Raw genomic sequence first — 24,727 nt, forward strand, 5'->3', positions numbered from 1 at the left:
CTCTCCCATTAGACGCCCCCCCTCCAGCCCTGCCACTTCCTCCTCCCCCTTCCCAAAGGGCGTCGGAAGAGCTCTGCGCATCTGATCTTTCACCAGCACCAATTGAAAAATGGGTGCTTGTCACAACACAGATCATTGCCTTCCAGGCTCTGCTCCCCACCGCGCGCCGGAAAGGGCCCCCCAAAGGCGGAGGGCCAGCCCCCTCGGGTAGCAGGCGGGTGCTAGGGAAGCAGGAATCGCGCAGAACCAGCCGTCGGGGCCTACTGGGCTTGAGGCTGGGCTGGGGCTCAGGCCGTCAGACAAGCAAGGGATTCAGTCTGGTTCTAACCTCTTGGAGTCACTGCTCTTTTGGAGCAAACTTAACCCCAGCGCTCCACCATAGGGAGCTGTTCTCAGAACGGACCCGGGCTGAGGTGGGAAGGATGTGAGCGACTATGATCAGCTCTTGGTCTCAAAACTCACCTAAACCCACTGTGCTCTGGCATTTCTAGTTCCTGAGTATGTAGAGAGAAGTCCCCAGGCATTAAACAAGAATGGACCCATTTATGCCCTGGAAGGTTTTGGGTGACTCCCTGAGACTATGTCCTGTCCCCAAGGACCTCAGTGATTGATTGGGGCGGTGGCTTGGAAGACGTACGCTTCCTGCCCCTGCCAAGACGCTATCCTGTGCCTGCGGTCAAGCGAAATCTGGCAGGTCAGATCCGGGCGGGGGCTCGGGCAAAGCGGGGCGCCTCCGTTTCCAGGGTTCTTGAGAAGTGACAGGGCACGAGGAGAGGACTCTTGTCTCCTAAGTCCGCTGCACTTGGGTTCTGTTTTTTCTCTCTTGGCAGTCTTTCCGTTCCTGAGCCCACCTCTGGGGCTCTGTCCTAAAACACCTGCTCCTGAGCCGAATTCACCAACCCTCTCTAGGCGTTCCATTTCTTCTACCTAGGCAAGGATCCCAGGCGGACTGAGAGGGGAGAAGGAAAGGGGACTAGGCTATTGAGCCCCTCCCCCAGACCTTAGGATGATATCTTGATGACATAGTAAGGGCCCCCAATTTGTCCCTAGTAAGTAGATACGCCTATGTGCTAAAGGCAAGAAGGTGGGGGGGGGCACCTTCTTTCCCTCCACACAGCACAGGACACAATGGCTCTTTCATGAAATCATAATTTTACTGTCTCAAAGAAACTTTATAACTTATTTACAAAGTTTCCCTCCCCCAAGATACAAAGCAATAAGTTAACATTCTCGATATAAAACTAAACTTTGACATAGAGAACACAAAACACGGCTGGGGTCAATTGGTCACATTTTCCAAATTTCACAATAAAATGTCAAGATTCTCATTTCACAAAGCATCGGGTTTACAGTCACACACAACAGAACGGAAAGAGGCTAAGCTTGTGCAACATGTTTACAGAACAATAATAATAATTAATAATAATAACAATAATATGTACAGCAATTAGCTCCTGCACCAGAGACTGTGCATTCAGGGTGATGACTTGGGTTCTGTGGTCTAGCCACTTGGGGTTGGTTAAAGCTGCTCCTGTCTTACTTCAAAGAGACCTGGAATTGGGGGTGCTTTCGCAGGACTGGTTTCTCTGCAAGGACCATTGGTCCTCTCTTTTGCTGCCCACAGTCTGGTTTTCTTCTTGGCCGGGTGTTCTGGTCCCAGCGATCCTGACAAAATCCTGATGGCTTCACTTATCTTTTTTTGTTGTTGCTTTGTTCTTTCTCTTGTTGTTGATTTTAATAATTTGGGGCATGTTAAATGTAAATCATTCTGCTTCCACCACTCCATTCCAGCAAAATACAAACGTTACTGCGCACCCTAGAAACCACTATCCCCTCCTTGCCCTCATTTCCGGTGTGTGTAAGGTAAATAGTGTTTGGACAGTGCCCACTCCATGCCCCAGAGAACCTGGAATTGGCCAACACTCAGTGTCAGATAAAGTCTGTTTTTCAATAAATTAACCCCCCTCCCTCTGATTTTCCCTATTTCCCAAACAAGCTACACAGGTGTTCAAGCAGGGCCCGGAAGAAGACCTTAAAGGAAAAAGCGATCCAGGATTCGATGATGGGCTGCCGGCAGACCGGTGTGGCTCAGACCTGGTGACTTTTCGGAGAGGCCGCAGAATGAGGACAGCAGACACACGAGGACCTTGACTCAGCGCACAGACAGTGCAAAAAGGAGACAAAGACAGACAGAACCGAAAAAAGAGCATTTCCCCCTCCTACATATTTTTTTTTCCTGATAGTCTCACAAAGCTGAGAGTCTGGTCGGGTCCAGCGTGTTGTCTTGTTGCTCCTTCTCCAGTGGCCATGCCTGCTTTGAGGCCACTCCGCTGTCACCGCGTGGCCCAAACCAGGTTTGGGCCAAGAGTAGGAAACTCGCTGGGTCAGACCTTTAGGGGCTCCGAGAAGGCGGCAAACAAACCCTCTGCCTTTGCAGTTCTTTTTCTTTCCTTTTTTCCCTTCCTCACCTCGGGGTCCTTCTCCTCCTGGCCCAGGGCACGCAAAAGGGTGGATGGACCTGGAGGCGGGAGGGGCCGGGCCAAGGGAGACGGGAAGGAGGCGGGTGAGTGCGAACTGATAATCTCACATGAGTTGAGGCTGCTGCATAGCTTCTTGGTGCGCTGAAGGATACCAAGATGTGTAGCTGGGGACGTAGGAGCCGGCGCTGCCGCCGGAGCCCTTCCCAGAGGAGGAGTTCGGATTCCAGCCGGGTGGCACCGGTGGGGAACCGGCAGACAAGGCCCTGCCATTCGCCAGCGCGCTGCCCTCCAGAGCTGCCCCGCCTTGCTTCATCAGCTTCTTGAACTTGGAGCGTTTGTTCTGGAACCATATCTTGACCTGCAAATTGGGCAACAACGTGGACTGTGACCACTGAGCCTACCCAGGCCTGGGGACGAGGAAAGGGACTGGTTAAGAGAATAGCCGCCCTCCTTTCTCTGCCGAGGCTGGCAACTCCAGGCTAGAGAGGCAGAGACCACCGCCAGCCCCCGAAATCCCCCTGAGAGCCAGTCTCAATCCTGCCGCCGCCGTTGCTGTTAGCCCCCGCCGCAGCTGAGAGCCCTTAGAGAAGCTCCCAAATACCAGGGTGGGGATGGCCTAAGAGAGCAGGGGAGACCCAGGCCTTAGCTTGCAAGTCAGTGACAACGGGGCTGCTGTTTATGGAAGACCTCTTGCATGCAAAACAATGCAATATCAATAAAGAAAAATTAAAGCCTAGATAGGAATGGAGGACATCTATGCACAATTAGACCACCTTCCTTTTGCACAGAACTTCCTGCCTTTGGACAAGTTTAAGAACTAGTGGAGGAAGCCACAGCCAGTTTGTTCAACTTTTCATTAGACTCGGTCCAACTTTTTTTCCCTTTTAAGTGTATATGCTTTCCCCAGCTCCAATCCAAATCTAGAGACAGACTTTGGAAACCGAGTCAACTCCAGTTTGAATGCTTAGGAACTGCCCACAGTCTTAGAGTAAAGCAGGAAGAAAAAAATCTCAAATACATATCTTTTTCTCTCTCTGCAGGATCTGGGACTTGAGAAAGGGCAGAGGAAAGGATCCTCCTCTGCCGCCTCCTGAGAAGGAGGAGGTGCAGGGAGATTTAGGCTTAGGCCCAGGATCCAAGTGATTAGCCACACACTTTAAAGGCAAAGGAGGATTAAATCCCCCTTCTATTGTTCCAGTTGTTTCGGCACGTGTGACCTCAGAATCTCCAAACAAAACGAGTGGAGAAATCCTTTCTACTCCCTGATCAGAAGTCCAGGGACCGAAGAGCAGGCGGACTGCAGGTCAGAGTAGGGTCTGAGCTAGGCAGACAGCATGTGGGAGGAAGGGGAGCTGCTGAAAGTCAGAGGTGGACACACACACACACACGCACAAGCACACACACACACACACAGTGACACCTTGAACCAGAGGCCCAGGGAACAAGAAATTTGAAGCCTGCGGCTCAAGCCAGCGGGAAGCCTGTTTGGCAGAGAAGCAGCGGCCAGGTACCTGAGTCTGTGTGAGTCCCAAGGAGGCCGCGAGCTCCGCCCTCTCAGGGAGAGCTAGGTACTGAGTTTGTTGGAACCTCCGGTTCAAAGCCTGCAACTGCAAACTGGAATAAATTGTCCTGGGTTTACGGATCTTTTTCCCTTTGCCATTAAAGCGCACTTCACCGCCTTCCACCACGGTGCTCTTCTCGGAGTCCGCCCCTGGAGGGACAACAGAAGCAGATAGCCTTGTTAATTCTGAACTACCTTTAATTTGGAGGGGCGAAAGTGAGTGTCTATGGACGGGTTGGTAGAGAGGCAGGGTCCGGAAAAGAACAGAAACCCTGAAAAGGGTTCCTCAAGGTCCGAGCGCAGGTTCCTGGCTGCTGCAGACAGAATTGGGCCGTTCCCAAGAGCGCAGCTATTGCCTTTGCAGGGAAAGTTTGCTATTTTTGCAGGCGGTAGTTGAGGTTTAATTACCCTTAATTGCATACATTGTTTATAGCGCTACGCAATAAATAATTACCGAGACTAATACGTGCACATGTGGGTTTCTGTTTTCCAGCAGGGCATTGTGTGCTCGGCGCGTCGAACGGCCCAGAGGCCCAGCCAGTGCCAGGAGACACGCTCGGATTTATCCTTTGCTGGACAGTTGTAAATTGAATTGACTTATAATTTTTTTTTCTTTTCAGTGACAAGGATCCATAGATTGATATCCGAAACCTCTACTACTTCCGCGCCTTCCCCACCCCCACCCACCTCTCTCTACCCCACTCTCCTCTCTTATCTTTTCTCTTTCCCCTCCCCTTCTCCCCCTCTCTCCTATTCTCCTTCCCTTCCCTCTTCTCCTTATCCCTGGCAAGCGCACGTACCTGGGTCCTCCAGGCGGCTCTGGGCGAGGCTGGCGCTGCCGGGGTAGGACTGCACGGAACTGATGTAGGGGCTGGACGCGTGGCTGCTGACCGAGTTGACGTAGGGGTAGCCCAGCGGTCGGGAGAAGGATGAGGCCGAGCTGTAGGCACTGTCGGGCTGCGAATGGCCCGCCGAGTGTAAACAGTGCATGGAGTAGTGCCCGTGGGACATGGGAGAAGGAGACATTTGCTGGTTGGGCGGCCCAAACTCCATAAACACCGCCTTGCCCGACACGGGGCTGTTGAGACTTTCTGGCATGGTGGTCATGGTCATCTCTTCTCGCGGGGTCTGGGTGTGGGTCTTTCTCTCCTCTGCTTCCCTTTTGGGGGTCTCTATGTTTCTCAGGACAGGAAGGAACCCAATTTAAGCAGAACAGGGGTTTTCACTTTCCATTCATAAGAAAATGGAGTTTGTCTCTTTGAAAAGTCTAAGCATGATGCTGCCGAGCTCCCCAAACTCGGTTCAAAGCTTTGACTCAACCAAGGTCATAAATATTCATGAGCTGGTGGAGCTGATTGGTCGACTCTCTTGCATAATCACCGGGGATTGGTCCGAGAAGCTCGGGCTCGGCTGGACTAGAGCGGGCGACGCGGCCCGGCCAGGGGAGAGTCGGGTCCACACGTCCCGGCCGGGGCTCCTCTGCAACAGAGCGCGCGGAGCGTGAAGCACAATGGGCTGCGGCGTCCGCGCTGGGACCTTGGAGGCCCGCGACTCCAGCCTCCCGCCTCCCTCGCGCGCTTCCCGCCCCAGAAACCAACCAGCGGCTCCCTGCCGTCGCCCTCCCCCTTGCTGTCCCCACCCTCCTCCCGCCCCCAACTCCTGGGACCCCAGACCACTTCTTCTCGCGGTCACCCAGTCCCGTGCGAAGCGCTGCTCCCGTCTGGCCGCGGTCTCTCTGGATCGCGGGGTTGCGCACTGGGAGACAACCCAGGCAGCCAGCGGTTCTCCCGAGCGTCCTGTGCCTAGCTCAGCGCGCTCCAGGCCGCGCCTCCTAGGCCGGGGCCCTCTCGGCCACATCCCGGGGATCGGGGTTTGGGGGCCCTCCGGCCCAACTCACTCACTCGGCCGCCGCCCCGCCGCTGCCACCGCTCCCAGGGGCTTGCTCGCATCTCTCCAGGCCCGGCTGGCCACTCCGGTTCCAGGCTGCACTGGTCTGATCAAAGAAAGCAGTGCGCGTGGAGAGCCAGGAACCCGCGCTTCTCCTCCCAGGAAAGGCGGCCGCACCGCCTCCCCCCTCCTTTCCCTCCCAACCTTCCTGCCTCCCCCTCCCCTCTCCACTCCCCCTGAGCCGTGCGCCCCGGGCTCACTCGCCCGGAGGCCGCAGCGCAGCGTGAAGTCCGGGGACCTGAGGGCTCCTGGAGGCTGGAGCGTCGAACGCCCGCCAGGTGGTCATTTTCTAACCTCCTGGGGTCTGACCAGACTACTTGGGGTTTGGGAGTCCTAGGGGGGGACGACACCGAAACCCTCAGCAAATCCAGATCTGTGGTAGGCTCAAATATTTATGTATAGACATACCCCTCTTTGTCGCCCAGTCTTTCTCTCTCACCTCCAGTGGCCAAAGCTGGCGCCTCCAGGCCGGGGGTGCGTCGAGGGGCGCTGGTGCAGGCAAAAGCTGCCAAGGCGCTGTCTACCTCCGTATTGAAAAGTGCACAAAAGACCCTCTCGCCCCCACCCACCACTACTACCAAACAGCCACCCCGCGCGGCGCGGCGTGGCGCAAACTACGCTGGTTGCTAGGGACTGTTGGTTCCCAATCCCGCCAGCCCCACGATGAATTCCAAATTACTTTGTTAGGTAATTAGAAAGTGTTGATAATTATTTCTTTCATAATTTAGCGGTGTGACGGGGGACGGGAAACGATCTTGTGAAAGTTCACACGTGCACATGTATTAGTTACTGATTCATTTGATTAAATGGTAGTCTCAAGTGCTCAGATCCGCAGCTGAAGGCGCCCCATTAGCATAACACTGATGTTTAATTTTCATACGCATAATTAGCCATATATTTAACACTAATAGCAACATGCAGCCTTTCAGCGTTAAACAGCCCGGGATTTGATCTGGCCTGAGCTGAACCTTCGCCGCGGCACCTTCCCCTATCTGGAGAGCGCAGTGATCACAGGACAGACTTCTGTAATCAAGCACATTTTGGCAGAGGGGAACACCAATAAAAATGAACATTCAAAACAAATTACATCGGTGATGTTACAGATATGAGTACAGGGGGTTCTCTCTCTCTCCCTCCCTCCCTCCCTCTCTCCCTCTCTCTTACTCTATCTCTCTAACTTCTTCAGCAGCGGCTCCTGCCTTCGGGAATTCCTTTTTGGTTTAAGGGCATGAAGCTGAGGGCAAAAATATTTCATGCAGCATGGTGGTTGAAGCAAGAGAAAAGAGAGAGAGAGAGAGAGAGAGAGAGAGAGAGAGAGAGAGAGAGAGAGAGAGAGAGAGAGAGAGAGAGAGAGAGAGCGCTGACCGTCCAAATTCTGTAAACCAATAAAGGGTTTATCAACGCCTAAAAGACTTTTTTTCCTTAATCACCGAACCCACGATGAGGCTTTGTAGCAACAACCAACTAATGACTCCACCACAACTCCGGAGCCACTAGGCGCGCCCTTATTTTCCTGTCGTATTCGTGATTTTAATTGCTCCTTCTTAGCGCCTGTTTTGGGGTGTGAACTGCGGTCCTGGGCGCCTGATGGAGCCGCTTGGATGCCGTCTGAACCAGAGATCTCTTCGCCTTGCGGGCCTTGCCCACGTAAGTGATCGCTGCGGTGTGTGCCGGGGTTGAGGTTGGGACTGGGGAAAACTGGACTATCGTCTCTTGGAATTTAGTGCAACGATCCGATGGACTGCCTAGGGCCAGTTTATCCCAGAGACTTGCTGGGTTGGGGAACCGGCGAGCGACCGCAGGACTACTCCAAGATGATGTCTTTCCACTTAGTGGAGCAGGAGACCAGGGTGGCTTCTGGGAATAAACGACCGACTGGCTCGATAGGGTTTCAGAGACTGGTATAATTTAAAACTGAATTGTGAGGACGCACACTCAGAGTTACTTCCTAATCCGAGGAAGAAGCAAGTCTAGGGAGAAGCTGAGCCAGGCCTCTGGAAGAGTGCACACGCCTCACCTAGCTTCACCAAAGGAGATCATATCTCTACTTTGTGAGCCCAGAATGCATTCCTCCAACTGTCCTAACTCTAAGGCAACACCTGTTCTAAAAGGCCTAGACCTTTTCCTGCTCAAGTATGAAAGGAAGTTAGATCCTCACATAGGTTCTGAAGGTTCCAGACGGGAAGCAGAACTCAATGGAATCACTTCGGGACCCAGTAGCCAGTTTACTCCTGGCTGGAATCCCTGTGGTTAAGGGTTAGGTGTAGGGTCAGTTCAGCTGGCTAACTAATGTGGAAGTGGACAAGATGCCGCTCTTTTTTAAAAACCCACCTCCTAATCTCAACTTCAAAAGACTGTTTACACAAAATTCCTTTAACTCAAGTTTGTCTCCTACAGAGCTGCAGAGTTTAGCAGGGTAGGCTAGATTACCAAATCAGATTATATACCGTCCCCATAAATACCTCCACCTGCAATAATTGCCCCAGTGGTTGGTAAAATCCTGTGGCCCTAATAAAACTATCCTTAGGGGGACCAGGAGTAAACTGATCTGCAGATAAAGACACTACAAGCTAATCTGATTGCTCTAGGGAAGGAGTGAAGTCATTCTCTGGCAAATAGCTCCTAAGGCCAGCTGGGCCCTGGTCCTCTCTGGGGAATGTGAATTGTCCATGGCCACAGCTCCAGCCTCTGCCTGGCTAATTCCAGAACACCTCCAAAGTTTGCCAGTTGATCTTACAAATCCTCATTCCTTCTTATTCTCACACAGATTAGATTTAGAATCCCCTCCACAAACAACTGTAATCGCTAGATGTAGATAAACTGATCTGGAGGGTTGGGGACCATGGAGAGGCTCCCAAGTTTGGAGAGGAGCTGGGATTTACCACTTTTCCAAGGGCTGGTCCTCAGTATCCCATCTCCTTGTCCATGGCTCTGGGTGTCTGAGAGACAAGCTAACTCCCTATGGGTACCTCTGATGCCATCTATCCTGGCAAACAGAAGCATGTCCTTGGCTCTCTGACAGCCCAAGCTCTATTTAGACTGTGGCCACTCTGCCATCCACAGGAACACAAACTAGAGTTAGCAGGGCCACTGATGGTCTGGGCCTCTCTAGACAGTGCTCTAACATGCCCAGAGGGGACTGGCTTCCTGTAAAGCTCAGCTTGACCCACCCTGGAGCTAGGTGTGAACAGATCCCAGGACAAGGGAAAGCCGAGTGCTCTGGGCGGGAATGGACTTCTGCTCCGGAAGCAGCAGGTAGGTGCTGCAGGCACACAGATTCATAGTTAACGCTGACAGCTCCAGAGCAGGCCAGCTAGGGCCTTGCCTGAAATGTGTCTGGTGTCTCCTCTCTCAGGGAGGTCTCAGGAATACCTGACTTGTATAGCCCAGGGAGGGTACCTGTCCCAGGCTGGTAGCCAGGGGAAGGACAGTTTAAGGACTAGTTGGGCTCTATGGGGTTGCAGCTCAAACTTTTAGCAAAACAAATGATCTAGGGTGGGGGTGGTCTCAGGCAGGGAGGGGATCAAGCGTGGCTGGTTGCTGATGGAGAGGCTCAGGGGTCCGTAGTCTTCAGAGAGGCTACACTATGGTCCACAGCCAAGAAAACATTTGCAGCCAATGCTTCCTGGCTCATCTTCTCTAGGCCAAACCTTGGTGAAGAGAAACTGGGTAGGGGTGGAAGCAGGTGCCGCCAGGCTTAGCTAATTTAAGACCCACAAGGGGAAAAGACAAATTTTCAGATAACAGGTTCTGTTTTTTTTTTTTTTTTTCCTGTATGCATGTTAAAAGTTTGGAGATTCCAAAACTAAGCACCTACCCCACCCCTTTGTAACTGTCCCATGTGGAGAGTGAACACAATGGAGCTAAGAGGTTTTTTGTTGTTGGTGGTGGTGGTTTTGTTTTGTTTTTTAACTTGGTTAGAATCTGGAATGGATTTCAGTGAAACCAAGTGAAACCAGAATTAGAATCATGGACAGGCAAACCACTTGCCCAGGAAGGTGGTTCTCCAGAGGCCCTTGTGGGCCGGAGACCTGAGTCCCCAAAGTCCTGTCCACACTGTATTTTTCTCTGAGACACTGCAGACTCCTATGTGGCCTGTGGCTGGCTCCTCAGTTTTTAAAGGTCTCTCCTTAAGAAGACAGGCACGGGGCCTCGGTGGCCTTGCTGGAAGAGTCTTAGGCTTCTTGGGGCAGTTTGGTCAGGATCTCCACACCTCTTGCTGTGATGAGGACTGTGTGCTCAAACTGCGCGGACCTGAAACACACGGGGGGGGGGGGGGGGAGCAGTCAGCAGCCAGGATACGGTGTGCACTAGCAGTTCTGGGTGCAGCTGAGCAACCTCCCTAGCCCAGCAGTTCAAAGGTAACGGGGGGGGGGGGGGGCAAACACCTTTGGTTGTCTAGTGAGACCACAGTCCACTCATCCTCCAGGACTTTAAATTCTGGGGACCCCTCAGTGATGATTGGCTCTGTAAGAGAGAAAACATTTAGCATAGTAGGTATTGTTTCCGGTCTGTGATGAGAGAGAGAGAGAGAGAGAGAGAGAGAGAGAGAGAGGATAAGGTCGCTCTCCCTCCCCCTGAGAGTTTCACCCACACCTCTTGTTGTCATCCCGCAAGGGCTGACAATCGGTGCTGCTTACATAGTACACTACAAACTGAACAGTGGGAAGAGGAAATGCAACAGCATTTTTTTTTTAAAAAAAAAATGTATGAAGTTGCCTGGTTCATAGTTTTTTTAGAGAAAGAAGGGCATTTTAATCAAGCCTTAATTAGGACCCTGTGGATAATAACCACCCAAACACCAGTCCCTCTTATAAATACCAGTCAGATTTTTAAAATATTTGAATTTTAAAAACACGCTCAAAATGTTCATTAATCAGCAAATAACAATTTTCTTATTTCACCCTAATTGCTTCTCCATTAAGCCCTACAGTCAGAGCTAGGAGGCCTTGATGGCCCTAGGTGATTGGAATTTGGTGGTGACACCAATCACGCCATCCGCCAGGAATGGGCTGCCACAGAGCACATGCCACTTGCTGACAGAGAGCGAGGGACTTAATCGTCTCTAGTTACTGGGTGTTAATGAAAAAACAAAACAAAAAAACAAACAGCACATTATGCCGGTAACGGAATTAGAGGTTGGATGGCTGCAGCCTCCTAAATGTGTCGGTAAGTATCTGATTTAGGAAGCCGGGGCTAGAGGATATTATTTAATCACATTTACTATGCATCCAAATTATTTCATTATGCTGATTAGCTTCATTAGGCCTTTGCAGGACTTCAAGTCTAGGCAAAGGCCAGTTTTCCGTCCAGGGGCCCCAGCTCTCCGAAGAGGAGACCAGCATTTACCTATGGTGAAAGCCATGCCCTCCTCCATGGGCAGGTCATTGTCATTTGCTGCAAAACAAACACAGGGAGGTATGAGAAAAGGAACCACGGAGAGAAAGAAACACAAGGGGGGAGCTGGGCTCCATTAAAACACTTGGCCATTTTGCTTTTGGAAAGGGTAGAGAGGGTTCTAGAACCCTGGTTGAGCCCCCGGGGTTAAACACAGGGCTTCACAGGGCTTGCAGGAGCGGGGTGGGGGGGTGAGGGTGAGGGGGGTGGGGGGGTGTCTCACTCTTTGTGGTATCTGTGTTCTCAGACTCCGCCCACTCTTCACAGTTGGCCGGGTCCGGACAGCTAGGGTGTTCAGATACCAGTACATTCCTTCTCTTCTTCATGTCTGCTGTTCCCCATACCACCTGATGCTATGCCCCCTGGTCTCCCTAAGGCCAAAATAAGTCTTGGGAGAAAGATGCTAAAGGCCAACACCTGGCATGGAGGATGGAGCAGGAGAGAGCTCTATCCCCAAACATCTGCATGCATTGGCAATGGTGGGGCATGGGAAGACAGGATTTTTCCATGCTGACGGGGACCTCTTCTGAGCTGCCTCAGGTGGGGCTCTTTGGTTCAGAGGGGCACTGTTCTGCTGGGCCTCCATGGATCCCAGGGTGGTTTCCAGTCATTTCTCCCAGGGACTTGTCCTGTCTCAAGTACCCAAGGCCACATACTCAGGACTAACTTTCTCTTAGCCCTTGTTCAAATGTGCACCCCCTCGGGACTCTCCTCCAGGCAGCTGCTTAACCCAAGTCCTCCCAACCCTCCTGGCGGTTGCTGCCTTCTCTCTGTAGGGTGCACACCCAGATGGGGGAGAACTGGATTCTGAGGAAGGAACACCAGGGTGGGCATAATCCAGAAAACACGAAAGAGTACATGCTGCTAAATGCATCAGCTGTCAGCACTGTGTAGGATGTAAGGAAGTTTAACCACAACAGTCAGCGGTTAGGGAAGGGTGGGGGAGAAGGATAACAGAAAACAGTCACGTGTGCACGCTGCCAGGATGCAGTGCAGTGGGGTTTTGTTTGCAGCAACTTTTTCTAGACAAACATCCCTCAGGCCTGCCAGCCATGCAGCCTTCGGGAGAGGACCAAAGCCAAAATGGACTTCATTTGGGAAATGTGCTGACCTGTGACCCTCCAGCACAGTAACTTCCTGGTTAAAATGAAGTAGATAACCTCACACTCCCAAGATGGTGGCGGGGGCGGGGGTGGGGGTGGTGGTAACAATGTGGATTCAAAGCAAAAAGAACTTGGAGAAATACTGATGTCATTCAATAAATAAATAACTCTTACCATGATGCCAAATTTCTGGATGTCCATGGAAGTATGATCCTATCCCATGTCCCACAAAATGCGGGCAGACTTGCAGTCCATGCTGATGAGTTATGCGGCTTTAAAATAACCAAAAGACATCTGATTTAGTCAAATGTTTTAGTGCATATTAAGATGAAAAATAAAATCACTTAAAATAGTCTCTGAGAAAGAAAAAAATCAGTTCTGTGGATGAGGGGGGAGAGGGGAAGCAGGGGAGGAAAAGAGGAGGAGAGGAGGGTGGGGGAACTGCAGTCGGGGATGCAAAATACATGAAAAAATTTAATTGATAAAAAAATCAGTTCTATTTCTAGTATGATGATAGCATGAATGTCTCCTTTATTCTGGAATAATTTTAGTGTCAACAGCTCCTTTTGGACATAAGACAGAAGGTATACATATGAGATCCGTTTGAGTTATCCACATCAGTACATTTAATAAAGGTTATTTTTAGGCAAGAAGTAAACATGCATGCATACAAATGTAGACTGATCACACACATAAGGAAGGTACACACACACACATAATGAAGGTACACACACACATAAGGAAGGTACACACACACACATAATGAAGGTACACACACACAAGGAAGGTACACACACACATAAGGAAGGTACACACACATAAGGAAGGTACACACACACATAAAGAAGGTACACACACATAAGGAAGGTACACACACATACACACACATAAGGAAGGTACACACACATAAGGAAAATACATACACATAAGGAAGGTACACACACACATAAGGAAGGTACACACACATAAGGAAGGTACACACACACATAAGGAAGGTACACACACATACACACACATAAGGAAGGTACACACATACATAAGGAAGGTACACACACACATAAGGAAGGTACACACACATAAGGAAGGTACACACACACATAGGGAAGGTACACACATAAGGAAGGTACACACACACATAAGGACGGTACACACACACACACACATAAGGAAGGTACACACAGACGTCTGTAAGAAGGTCACAAAAAACGTACTTGGTTTTGATGACTTTATGAAAAGTTATACTAATTCAGGCAGTAAGCAAAGAAAAGCATAATCTCCAAGCATAACTTTCTACTCTTATCATTTCCTGTACTCTCATCTAATTGAAGTGCTAACCACTTTGTAAACAGGCACAAAAGACTGTCTGTTTTGCCCGTTTTCTTTCAAAATTGGTGACCATTTTCGGGTCCCACATAAGATACACATCATTAGCAAAGTTCATAATTTTTTTTAATCACAATGATATTTAGGAGGAGTTAATATTAGCCCTAATAGTAAATGCAGACATTTTGGGCTCTATCTATCCCTTATCAATGGAACCTAGCTTCATACAGAATCCAAACTTTACCTGCAAGGATGGAAGGGTCTGATATTCAGGTCAGGTGGGCGTGGTTATTTTGGGGAGTGCCAGACTGATAAAAAAAAAATGTACACCACCAACGATCATATTTTCATGTGGGCAAAGGGTACAATGCCTCCAACCTTTCCCACTGCGATGGGCAGGTATTTAAGGAACTACGACTTCAGTCCCTAACAAAGCCAAACATTTTAGTCTCAAACTCATTTCTTGTCTTTCTTGCAGGGGGAGGGGTGAGGGGTTGGTTTTTGAGACAGGGTTTCTCTGTCTAGCAAAGTCCTGGCTGTCCTGGAACTCAATCTGTAGACCAGGCTGGCCTCGAACTCACAGAGATCTGTCTGTCTGCTTCCAGAGCACTGGGATTAAGGGCATTTGCTACCACCCCCAGCTTCAATCTCACTTCTCGCAGATTCTAGTAAAGTTTCACACACATCTTTTTGGCTAACGTCTTTATAAACCATCACGTCAACGCACACTTTTGGAAAGTGTTTCTTCCTTCTATTTTGAACAAGGTCTTGGTTTGTGTGCCGGGATGACTTTGAACTCACCACTCTCCTGCCTATGTATCCAAATGCTGGGACTAGAGGGATGGGCCACCACACCCGGTTTGAACCAGCAGGGTAGAGAGGGGCGAACAAGTGCCAAGGGGAGGGCTAAGCCAAAGGCCTCTTCTCCAAAGCTGCACTTTAGAGTCCAGGCTGTACTGTAGGTCCTTGTGCTTCGTCTGGGAGGCATAACGTCTCTCCTAAGGGGTTTCTCCTACTCCACACAACTTCTGACCAAAACTGAGGATGGGGCAGAAATAGAGGCTGGAAGAGAGGTGGCTAGATGACCCGCTATAGCCTAGGTTGTTAGTTTGTTTACCTAAAAACAAGTTTTCCCAACACCTGTACGTTAGGTCAGTTCAGTCCCAATAATTCGAAAAGTATTCAATATTCTAGTATTTTCTTGAAAAAGAATTTCTTTCCTTCAGTGATCCAAGTGACGGGCAGGTCGCAGCTCCATCTTACATGTGTGGTACAATGGTAATCTTCATTTTAATATCCAATGAGAGGAGAAGAAAGGCCACTCTGAAAGGCCCTCAGGGTCCCCCCTCATACCTCTCATTCCTCTTCATAAAAGAGGCTGCGGTACGACTAAGAAGTAACTAAAGATATCTGAGTGCCTTCTCCTGCCACAGTTTGCTCTCTGGGTCCGGATGGAACTTCCGGCTATAGTGTTCTAGAATCTGCGTCACGTATGCAGGGATTAGAAGACTTCGCGGTTGGGGGAGGGGAAAGAACTGGACAAATTTCCCTCAGTTGCCTGGAGAACGCGTCTGGCTCCCAGGAGCTAAAGAGGCACTTCTGTTCAGAATATTTCCCTATTGAATGTGCAGTTTTCAACGTACACTTAAGTGTGATAAAATTCCATTAATGTTCTCCATTGCGGCTGGAAAACACGCACTTTCAACTATTTTGGAATGTAACAGCACAGACTCTTCTCCTGGCTGTGGGACTCAAATCTGATTTTGTAAAGACAATCCAAATGACTTAGCAAATCAGATTCCACTCCTTCACTGGGAAAGCAGACGCTGGTCACCCCGAGGCGGCCTGGGAAGGTGGGGTGTGCATCTACCTCTTTACTGCAATGTTGGGGGGTGAGATCTGGAGGGGCAGGCGGACGCTGAGGAGTGAGGTTCTTGCTCTCCGACATCAGTCTACCGCAGAACCACAGCTGTCTCCCAGCACCAGGGTTTTCTTGCCCTGAACATTTCCCAGATGAAACCTTTTTTTCTTGTTGAAATCTATTGAAAACAACTCTCCTGGTGTTAGGTCTTCTGCTCTGACTTTCTCTAGCTAAAAATCCTTTAAGCCAGGACAGCGCCTGTCTCAAGACCCTCACAGTCATAACTGAATTTCAGAGGGGATACCGGAGAGACTGCGTGAAGGCAGCTTCCAAACTACTGTCCAACCACACTGCATCACGAGTGTCCACGGCTCAGCTAACAGTTCACAGGTGGAAGGGAACTTTCATGTAAGGGGCTTCTCGGGGCCTCTTTCTTCAGTTTAATTCCTTCCCATGAAGCAGTTAGACTCTACTTACGTCTTGTCTAAATAAATACAATTTCTTAAGCACATTTCAAAGTAATTTATGTGACTAAAACGGCATTCCCCAAGAGGGCAGAGGAGTACCGTGTTTAAGCACATAAGGAAGTAAGCAGGCACATGGGAATGCTGGATTACCCCCTTCACACTGAGCTCCAAAGGGCCACGTCCCTGAATAGAGGAGGACCTCGAAAGGCCGCTGATTTGAGAAATTACAGAATTTTACTTTTTAATCTCTCTAGGCTTTCAGTCCCGACTGTAGCCTCTGAATGGAGGAATGTACAGAGCCGGGGATCCCCTCTAATGACAAGAATGTTTAAGTATAATTAGTCATATTTTTGAAAGCCAACAACTGTTTTCCAATAGAGTGGGACACTTTATTTTTTGTTTCAAGCTGGATCACAAATTACTGTATTTTTCTTACAATAGAGCTGAACTTTTATTTGAGGTTCTCTATTTCTGAAAAGCAGGCATGATGGATTGAAATAAAAGATAATTTATTGCAATGCTTACTTTCCTGTGCGGAGAGACGCAGTGTAATTGTAATTTACTGTAGCTGTCAAGGAAAATCCATCACAGATGACATCAAAATGACTTATTTTGCCTGAGCCACTTATTGTTTAAATGTGCATAATCTAATAGAAAGAGATTATTTTTTTTAAAAAAAATCTGCTTCGTATTGTTCTAAATTAATATTAAAACATATACTTATGAATTAAACATTCGAAAACCATTTATTGAGAGTTTCATCATGACATCTCCAACTGTAAGTTTAAATTATTTTTGAGTGAACTGTCATAGATTAGTGATGCAACTGGCTGCATATTCGTGTTCTCCTCACACGTATGGATCATACAGAGATCACCGCAGAGCAAACGCGGCCAGAGAGCGGGTGTAATAGCACCGTGGCCTAGAGATCACTGGGTGTTGCTCATGAAGCCAAAGGGCACAGAGAAAACCATCTTTGTGAAATCATTTTAACTGACATTTCTTCAGAGTCACCCTCCTATTCTCTTTGCTTCTGAGCAGGACTTCAAGTTCTCTCTCTGGTAGTGACCTCAAGGTTTGGGGGAGCATACAAGAAGTGCAAGCTGCTGAGTGTCCAGAGTGTATCAGAAGAGGGAGGACACGGCAGAAAGGAGACCAAGTTAAAAAATGTTTGTAAGCCTTTGGTCCGTAAAGATTTCAAGTACTTTTTGGCTCAAAGGTGGATCTCATTTGTTTATTTACTCCCTAAATATTTTTCCTGAATAAAAAAAGGCAAAACAATAGATTCTCTGAAATACTGCTTTAATGCACCAGGACAAAACATCTGTCAGGCTTGGGGCCAGTTTCCTCACCAGTGGCAGACATAAACTCTTTAAATAATGAAATGCATTAGGGTAAGAGGAAAAAGTTCATTGTCTTTCATTTTTCACGTAGTTTTCTGTGTGCAGTTGTTGGGGCTGATCTGGTTTTCAAAGGAGCCTGTTCATGCAAATTCACACTCTGCCCAAACTGACCTACGCATCCAGATAGCTACAATCCAATGTCACTTTGGATTCCACTCTTCTTCTTCTTCTTCTTTTTTTTTTTTTTTAACGTAGCTGGAATTAATGTAGTGAATATGTAATGAAATGCATTATCCTGCACAGAGATTTATCAGATTTTCCGACCGAACGCTGGGCTTTGCAAGTACTAGCTGGAGTTCACCTGCATGTTGGTGTGGCGTGTGGCTCTTTTTTGTAAAGAGTTAAGTCGTATACAAAAAGAGGGAACAAAGGTCAGCGCCCAGCCACCACTTGAATGTGAGATTTTTCTTTTTATTCCCCTTGATGTATACTAGGCTCTGTGTTATTAGTCTTAATGATGGAAAATTGTAGTGTTGATACAAATCTTTTTTTCAAAGTAGTAGGCGGGAGCTCCATTTGTTAGTAAGTTTTTTTGCGACTAAAAGCCACGGACAGTACATTTATGTAGCAGTAAAAGGCCTGGATGCTCTTTCCATAGCAGAGCTAATTATTCCTACTGTGACCTTACTGATCTAGCCTGTTCCTAGTACATCTCATCTGCACGCCTGTTCCTCTGTGTAGATGGTGTCAGGGAATATGAAAAACCCTATAATGAAACCATTTTCATGATGGAGAAAGGCTACTGGAGTTGCACTTGCTACAAAGAGGCTCAATTATATGAGTAATTGTGATAATTTTCTACATTCATAGCCTTCAATGGGGAAAAAAGAATGAGAGCCACAAAGGAAAATTACTTTAACAAGAAAGTACAGAGAGTAAAAATGGAAGAAGAGACAAAAAGGGGAAAAAATAACCAGAAAAAAAAGTTTAAAAAATAGATCTGGAGGGAGGAATAGCGAGACAAGGAGAACAACAGAGTGCTCAAAAGCCCGCGTGCAGCTGTGTTGCACAATTAAATTGAATTTTTTTTCTGCAGTTGATGAATGTGACTACCGCAAATGTGCCTCTGTAGTTAGCTATCATTTGTTGTTCCCTGACAGGAAAAGGATAATTACCTCTCAGAGAGAATCAAAGGCTGACATGCCCTTTAGACACAGCCATGAATGCAGAGCTCCACAGAATGCCTGAATAAGAATCCAGTGTTCTCTGCCCCCTTCGACTGAAGAATAAATTTTGTTAAAATGCAAGAGCGCCACCAGTAAATTTGTTGAACCCTAGGTGTTCAAAAATATGAGGTGCATCTATCGACTCATCCCATTTGCAAAAATAAAACTGCATTTTGAATTCATTTCTATTATATTCATGGACAGTAAGATAGTGAGATATGCATTAAATTTCTTTTCCCAGTAGGGGTCTGATTCAACATTTCCTATGAAAGAACAGAGAGACACTATCCTTTTTTCCCAGGCTGGTTAGCCTATAATTTAAAACTGTCAAAAACACAATTTTGTTCAAAGTCTTCAATAAAAGCTTCTCAGATATAACCCAAAGAGATTTTACTAAAGTTTGATTCAGACACTGTTACAATATTTTTAAAGCCATAAATACATTTAACTGATATTTTACTGCCTTTTTTCTTAAAGTATTTGAAGGCGTGCTCAGAGAAAAAGGCAGCATCTTTTCAAGGTGGCTGAGCTTTGCATCCTTTGGGCAAACGGGGGTGTTCAGAGGCCCAGACTCATATTAATGAGAACAGCGCTCTAAAGGGGACCGGCCGATGATCTTTAACAAAATGTGTTACTTTTAAATGAAAACACATATTCTGCATGCCTACTCCAAAACATTTAGGAGAAAAAAAGGGGGGGGGCGCTCTGAAAGTGGGAAACAGATCACAAAGAAAAGCCTCGAGTTCAGAAAATACGCTTACACTCAAAAAGCAAGCCCAGGAAAAACTCTGGGGAAAGTAAACAATGTTTTATAGGGAAAACGGCCCAGATAAAAAGGGACACAGAATGGCCTTTCAGGCTGCTGAGAGCTCACACTTCTGATCCTGACAGCACTGGAATGCTTCCCCTCATTTCTTTATAAAATGGAGTTTCCTCCTTTCTCACCATCTAAGGGCTGGGACGATCAGCTCCTTTCTTAGGCAGCGGCTTCCACACTTGAATAAAGGAACATCACAGACCAGCAGGTCAAGCTAAAACAAAAGCAGCCATGTAAATACTGCTCACCGCTACACTAAGTTTCCTTGCTGATCCTGGTCAAATTCACTTTTTTAAACCATTAAAAAAAAAAAAAAAAAAAAAAAACCCAGGGAACAATATTGCAGCCTGGCAGTTCACATACTGATATCAGACCGAAATGATGGCTGTGAATCATAAAACATGTCATCAACTTTCTATGAAGCCACCAATAACCTTTGTACCGTTCGCCAACCCTCCTTTTACCTGTCAGTGCAAGGCTTACCTGATTGTGTTTCCAATTACAGAGAAGGGGGCCCCAGTTCTGCAAGCTGCAATTGCTTCATCTCTACACCTCCTGGCCACCTCTACTAACTTTTTACCACGTTCATCCACATTGCCCACCAGAAAGGTCTCAGAGGTGTCTCCATGGTAGCCACTGTAATAGACCTAAACACAGGCACAGATTTTAAGGTACGTCCTTGTCTGGAATCCTATTCGCCTACAGTATATACACTGTTTGTTTATGTATTTAGTTAATACATTATCTTCTCAGAGTTAGTTTCAAGCTCACATATTAAAGAAAAAACAGATGTACTAAAACCATTGTGAGATTTAAAAGCTAAAACCATGCGATGATCCTGCAAAACCTAAAAAACGAACAAATGACCAGCTCAGTTACTTCAGCTTGGTGATTAATGGTACTATTGTAGCATTGTGATCCCTCATTTTAGTTCTGAGAAAGCGAAGCTATGCTTGGAAAAATTAGTTACCAGATACATTGCCCTGCAATTACCACAGTAGGTTTAGAAAATGAAGTATTTAGCATAGTAAAACATGTCCTCAGTGTCATGAGGATCTGCGTGCTCTTTATTTACTAGCTCCCTACCCAGAAACGACACATAATAACAGGAAGAGTAAGACAGACACGTCAGCCGCTGTGACGGCCGGCAGTAGAATCTCACGCTAAGAACTGAAGTGGCTCAGTACAGTAATGAAATATGGTGGGAAAATTCGACGTCTAGAAATGAAATTTGAATCAAATGCTCCAGACAGCACGATGAGAACAGGAAACACTCCATGTGGATTTTTAAAGAATTAGAACGTATCAAAGCAAGCTTAGGAGTAAAATCACAGAAAGATAATTCTATCCGTCTTCAATGACTCGGGAGCTCCATGTGATCTTGAACAATATCAGGTTCATCATGAAAAATCAATAGTTAGCAAACACTAGAATACATGCAGAAGGCGGGAGACTAGTTGCTATTGGTCCTTGGATGTAACATGGCATTTACTATTTTGCATGAATTTATCCTAATTATCTTCATAGTTCTCCTTTCCCTAAGGTAGAGTGCAGAGACTCTTCCAAGAAAGGCTGTTTATTTACAACTTCCGTCTAAATTAACGCCACGCCCGTACTCTGGTGCACACCGAAGAAGCTCTTTTAGACAGTAAGAAGGAGATGAGAAGTCGTCACAGAGATCTCTGGCTTTCAAGTCAGGAAATTGAGGCACAAACGACTTGTTAAAGTTACTGGCAGAGGATACCCCAACCAATCTGATAGACTGATAGCTTCTAATTGCAGACCCTCCTAAGGCTCTCACAGTAGTGTTTTCTAATTTATTGCCCACTTATATTCCTTTACAGAAGAATGTAAGCATTTTTCATATGTAAGAATATAGAATTTGCTAATATAATTGTAATTATTCAAGAAAATTTGTGACTGTGTTTTTAAGTAAAAGTGTACTGTTTAAATTCATTTAACTTGCTGTTTTGTAATACTTTAAAATGAAAATATATTAAAATTATTTATTTTGTGTGTACACATGTATATGTGTGTACGTGTGTGCATATGCCGTGGTGTGTGTGGAGACCAGAAGACAACTTGCAGGACTCGGTTCTCCCCTTCCACCACGTGGGTCCCAGGGATTGAACTCAGGTTGTCGATTCTGGCAACAGTGCTTTTGCTTGCTGATCCATTTCATCATCCCTATTACTTTTTAATAACTCTTAAAATTACTATTTAAGGGACTCACTGCATACGGAACTGAACGCTTGTGTGTGTTCCTGAGGACTGAACCAAGGCTTTGCACAGGTGTGGCAGGAAGAAGATGCTCTCGAAAGACGGGCAGTCAACTTCTAGTTTGTCCCCACAAACTGTTCTAAGGCTTCATCTAGCAAGTGTTAACTGAGCAACTACTATGAACGCCACATTGTCATAAAAAATTAACTTTCAAGAGAAAAAGCAACTCATTTTCTTGTGGTACATAGTAGACATAAGATAAAATGGGTATTCCAGACAAAAGCATAGGAGCTGGAAATGCAGTTCTTCAGTTAATAAAATATTTCATAAGAAATACAATTTTTTGATACCGACAAATATGTCTCTTAGGCTCCTTTACATTTCTAGACACTAGAAAGTGTTTCAAGTGAGCTTAAGAATTGTTGGAATAGTTTAAGCTTCAGAAATGAAATTCTTTATTAAAAGCCTTTAGGAAGCCCAGAAAGGAATAATGCGTTCCCTCTGGGCATGTTGGGAACACCATGGGAGACATCCCATCTCACTCGAGCAGCAATATTTTATTAGTGGGTGATTAGGTGAGGTAATAAACGTGAGACCCTAAAATCAGGTCCAATCCAAGATAAAATGGCTCACAAGAGAGACTTGACGTCAGGTGCACTTCACCAAGCCACCTCCCACACAATTCTGAGTGGGAGAGACCCTACCAGGAGGTGTGGAACGATACTCAAGCGTCCTAAGACACAATGACACGGGAAGTAACAGGAGCCAGAATTGTCTGGCTATTTCTGTGCAGAGACGGAAGAAACAAGGCTGGATTAACTTAAACAGCTAAAATCTAACACAATCTACTGATGCCGATTTCCATCGCATGCCCACTGCTACCCGACTTTCCGTCTGGATGTGAAATAACTATTATTACAAGTATTTACTGTCTAATAGAGAATGTGTTTTTTGAATGGCACCCATCCCTAAGAGTCCCTGCTAGGTACTCACATTTTATTTATCTAAAAGTTATTAATTAGTTAGAGCCGTGCAGATTTTATTTGTCCTTTTTACAATTCAAAAGGCACCACGACAAACAATCTGAAATGAATGAGCACAAACAATCCACGTCTGAGGATGGCGAGAGGCTAAGGAAATCAGAAACGGTTACCCTTGAACAATTTTCAGTCCCTAAGTTAAATCACTTAGGCTTCTTATTTAAAAAGAAAGGCCAGCAACCATTTGGTGAAAACGTAAATTCAGACAGAAAAACCACTCTGCTTGTGTGCTCCGAGCTCAGGCCTCTCTACGCCAGAGATGGAACACAATGTTACCTTCAGGGATTTTAATAAATCTAGGGAACACTGCTAGCAAAAGAGTTGCTGTCCAAATAGACGGACACGCAGGCCAATGTAGCCCCTAATGACAGAGTAAGATAATGACAGGCCCCACTCAAAATCAGCAGGAAGAGGAAGATCAATCTTGGCAGAGTGAAGGAAAAATGCTGGCTTTCTTCACGTTAGCTCATCTCATACATATCTAGCTTCAGCAGCTGCCCAGTGCGGCGGTGTTCTGCATTAACCACACAGTGGATCAATAACAATTACACCTTCTCAAAAACATGACACATAGCAGGATTGGGCTGACATTTCACTTAGGCCAACATTGATCTCAGTGCATCTGATTCCAGCCCGAAATCCAAGGCAGGCCTGGCTTGACTTGGAATAAACACGGAGTTAAAGACAAAAAGGGAAGCCAGCTGCTTGTGTCCGGGGCTGGAAGTAAACAGCGCTCCCCGAGCGGGCGCGGTTCACATTTTCAAGTCGCTCTCCTTCCTGTTGCTACCAGCAATTCTGAAGTTGATCAAAGGTGATTTTTTTTATATGATTTACTCACCGTGACATCAATGTTGATAATATCCCCATCCTGAAGAGGTCGGCTGAAACATAAACAGAGAACAAATGGTGACAGACAGATCTCAATAAAGAGAAATGTGAAAATGAATGCCCACCGACCACTACTGCAGACCCAGTGTGCTGCCGTGATAAACCGCATGGAGCAGGGGCGGCTGGAGTAGCCAGATCTGACCTTTGTCTGTCGTTAATCATGCCACACTTTATGAGAAATACAGGAAGCAAGCATTGCTGCCTTAAGATTTCATGATTCTTTAAAGAGATAGACTTCCTAATTACCTTAAGTTTGCAAACAGCCAAAACAATAGCTGTCAATAAAATCTGCCTCCATTACCATGTGGTAAAAATTGAGTAAGTTGAAAGAAATAGGCAATGTACAAATATTTCTGTGGCTTGGTGCTGCTTTAAGAAACATCAAATGGTGGTGTTAAACCCATGTAGAAGTAAAACACCTCAACATTTTTATTTTATCGTAATCAGTTTCAGAAGCGTGTATGCAGATAGGTTTCAACTGAACCACGGGATTTTTCAATGTGTGCTACGGATCTTAGTTTCCAAAGGAACAATACATTATTGAAAAATGAATACCTGTCAGGAATGCCATGGCAGAGCACGTTGTTTACAGAGGTGCAAACAGATTTTGGAAAGCGTCCATAGCCCAGAGGTGAGGGATAGGCATCGTGACTGATGATTTCCCGATGAACTAGAGCATCAATCTCTTCTGTTGTCATGTCAACCTGAAATATTAAATAAAGTGTGCAGCGACAGTTGGAGACATTTCCTGTGTTTATTGACTGTGTCTGCAACAACAGCACTCCAAGGTGAGACTGTATAAATTTGCCACGATGAATTCGGGGTGTAGCGGTGATTGTTCGTGACTCCCGCCACCACCCTCAACTCTCTTGATCATTTGGGTACATGATGGTGTCATAAACCATCAGGAAATACAGCGAGTCATTAAATGATGATTCCTGTTAGCTTGATGATTTCAACAGTTCCTTCCTCTTCCTCAAGGGTCAGAGCTCTGGCTAAGGGAAGCATACAAATAAGTGTGTGAACAGAATGCTGGCTTAGAGGAGCTTCACCT

The 24,727-nt window shown here is 46.8% G+C and overlaps 2 protein-coding genes across 4 annotated transcripts in view; both read right to left on the minus strand.

The window, feature by feature from the left end:
* Positions 1-1,145: 1,145 nt before the first annotated feature.
* Positions 1,146-5,548, minus strand: Dlx1 (distal-less homeobox 1). The gene is made up of 3 exons (XM_057755195.1): positions 4,842-5,548; positions 3,992-4,191; positions 1,146-2,838 (listed from the first exon to the last, which is right to left on the minus strand). The coding sequence occupies exons 1-3, from the start codon at positions 5,152-5,154 to the stop codon at positions 2,584-2,586; spliced, it is 768 nt and encodes a 255-aa protein (XP_057611178.1). The 5' UTR covers positions 5,155-5,548; the 3' UTR covers positions 1,146-2,583.
* A 3,786-nt stretch (positions 5,549-9,334) lies between these two features.
* Positions 9,335-24,727, minus strand: part of Metap1d (methionyl aminopeptidase type 1D, mitochondrial) — a 69,098-nt gene continuing 53,705 nt past the window's right edge. The window contains exons 3-9 of one of the 3 annotated variants that reach the window (XM_057755479.1): positions 24,229-24,377; positions 23,624-23,666; positions 20,009-20,172; positions 12,663-12,760; positions 11,338-11,385; positions 10,377-10,455; positions 9,335-10,242 (exon numbers count right to left, since the gene is read on the minus strand). In XM_057755479.1, the coding sequence (XP_057611462.1) occupies positions 10,164-10,242; positions 10,377-10,455; positions 11,338-11,385; positions 12,663-12,760; positions 20,009-20,172; positions 23,624-23,666; positions 24,229-24,377 (660 nt within the window). In that variant the 3' untranslated portion in view covers positions 9,335-10,163. Of the gene's footprint in view, positions 10,243-10,376; positions 10,456-11,337; positions 11,386-12,662; positions 12,761-20,008; positions 20,173-22,470; positions 22,531-23,623; positions 23,667-24,228; positions 24,378-24,727 lie in introns of those variants that run through there. The other 2 variants (XM_057755478.1, XM_057755480.1) reach the window with 2 other exon arrangements.

Source organism: Chionomys nivalis, chromosome 22 (assembly GCF_950005125.1).
Source record: "Chionomys nivalis chromosome 22, mChiNiv1.1, whole genome shotgun sequence".
NCBI lineage: Eukaryota > Metazoa > Chordata > Mammalia > Rodentia > Cricetidae > Chionomys > Chionomys nivalis.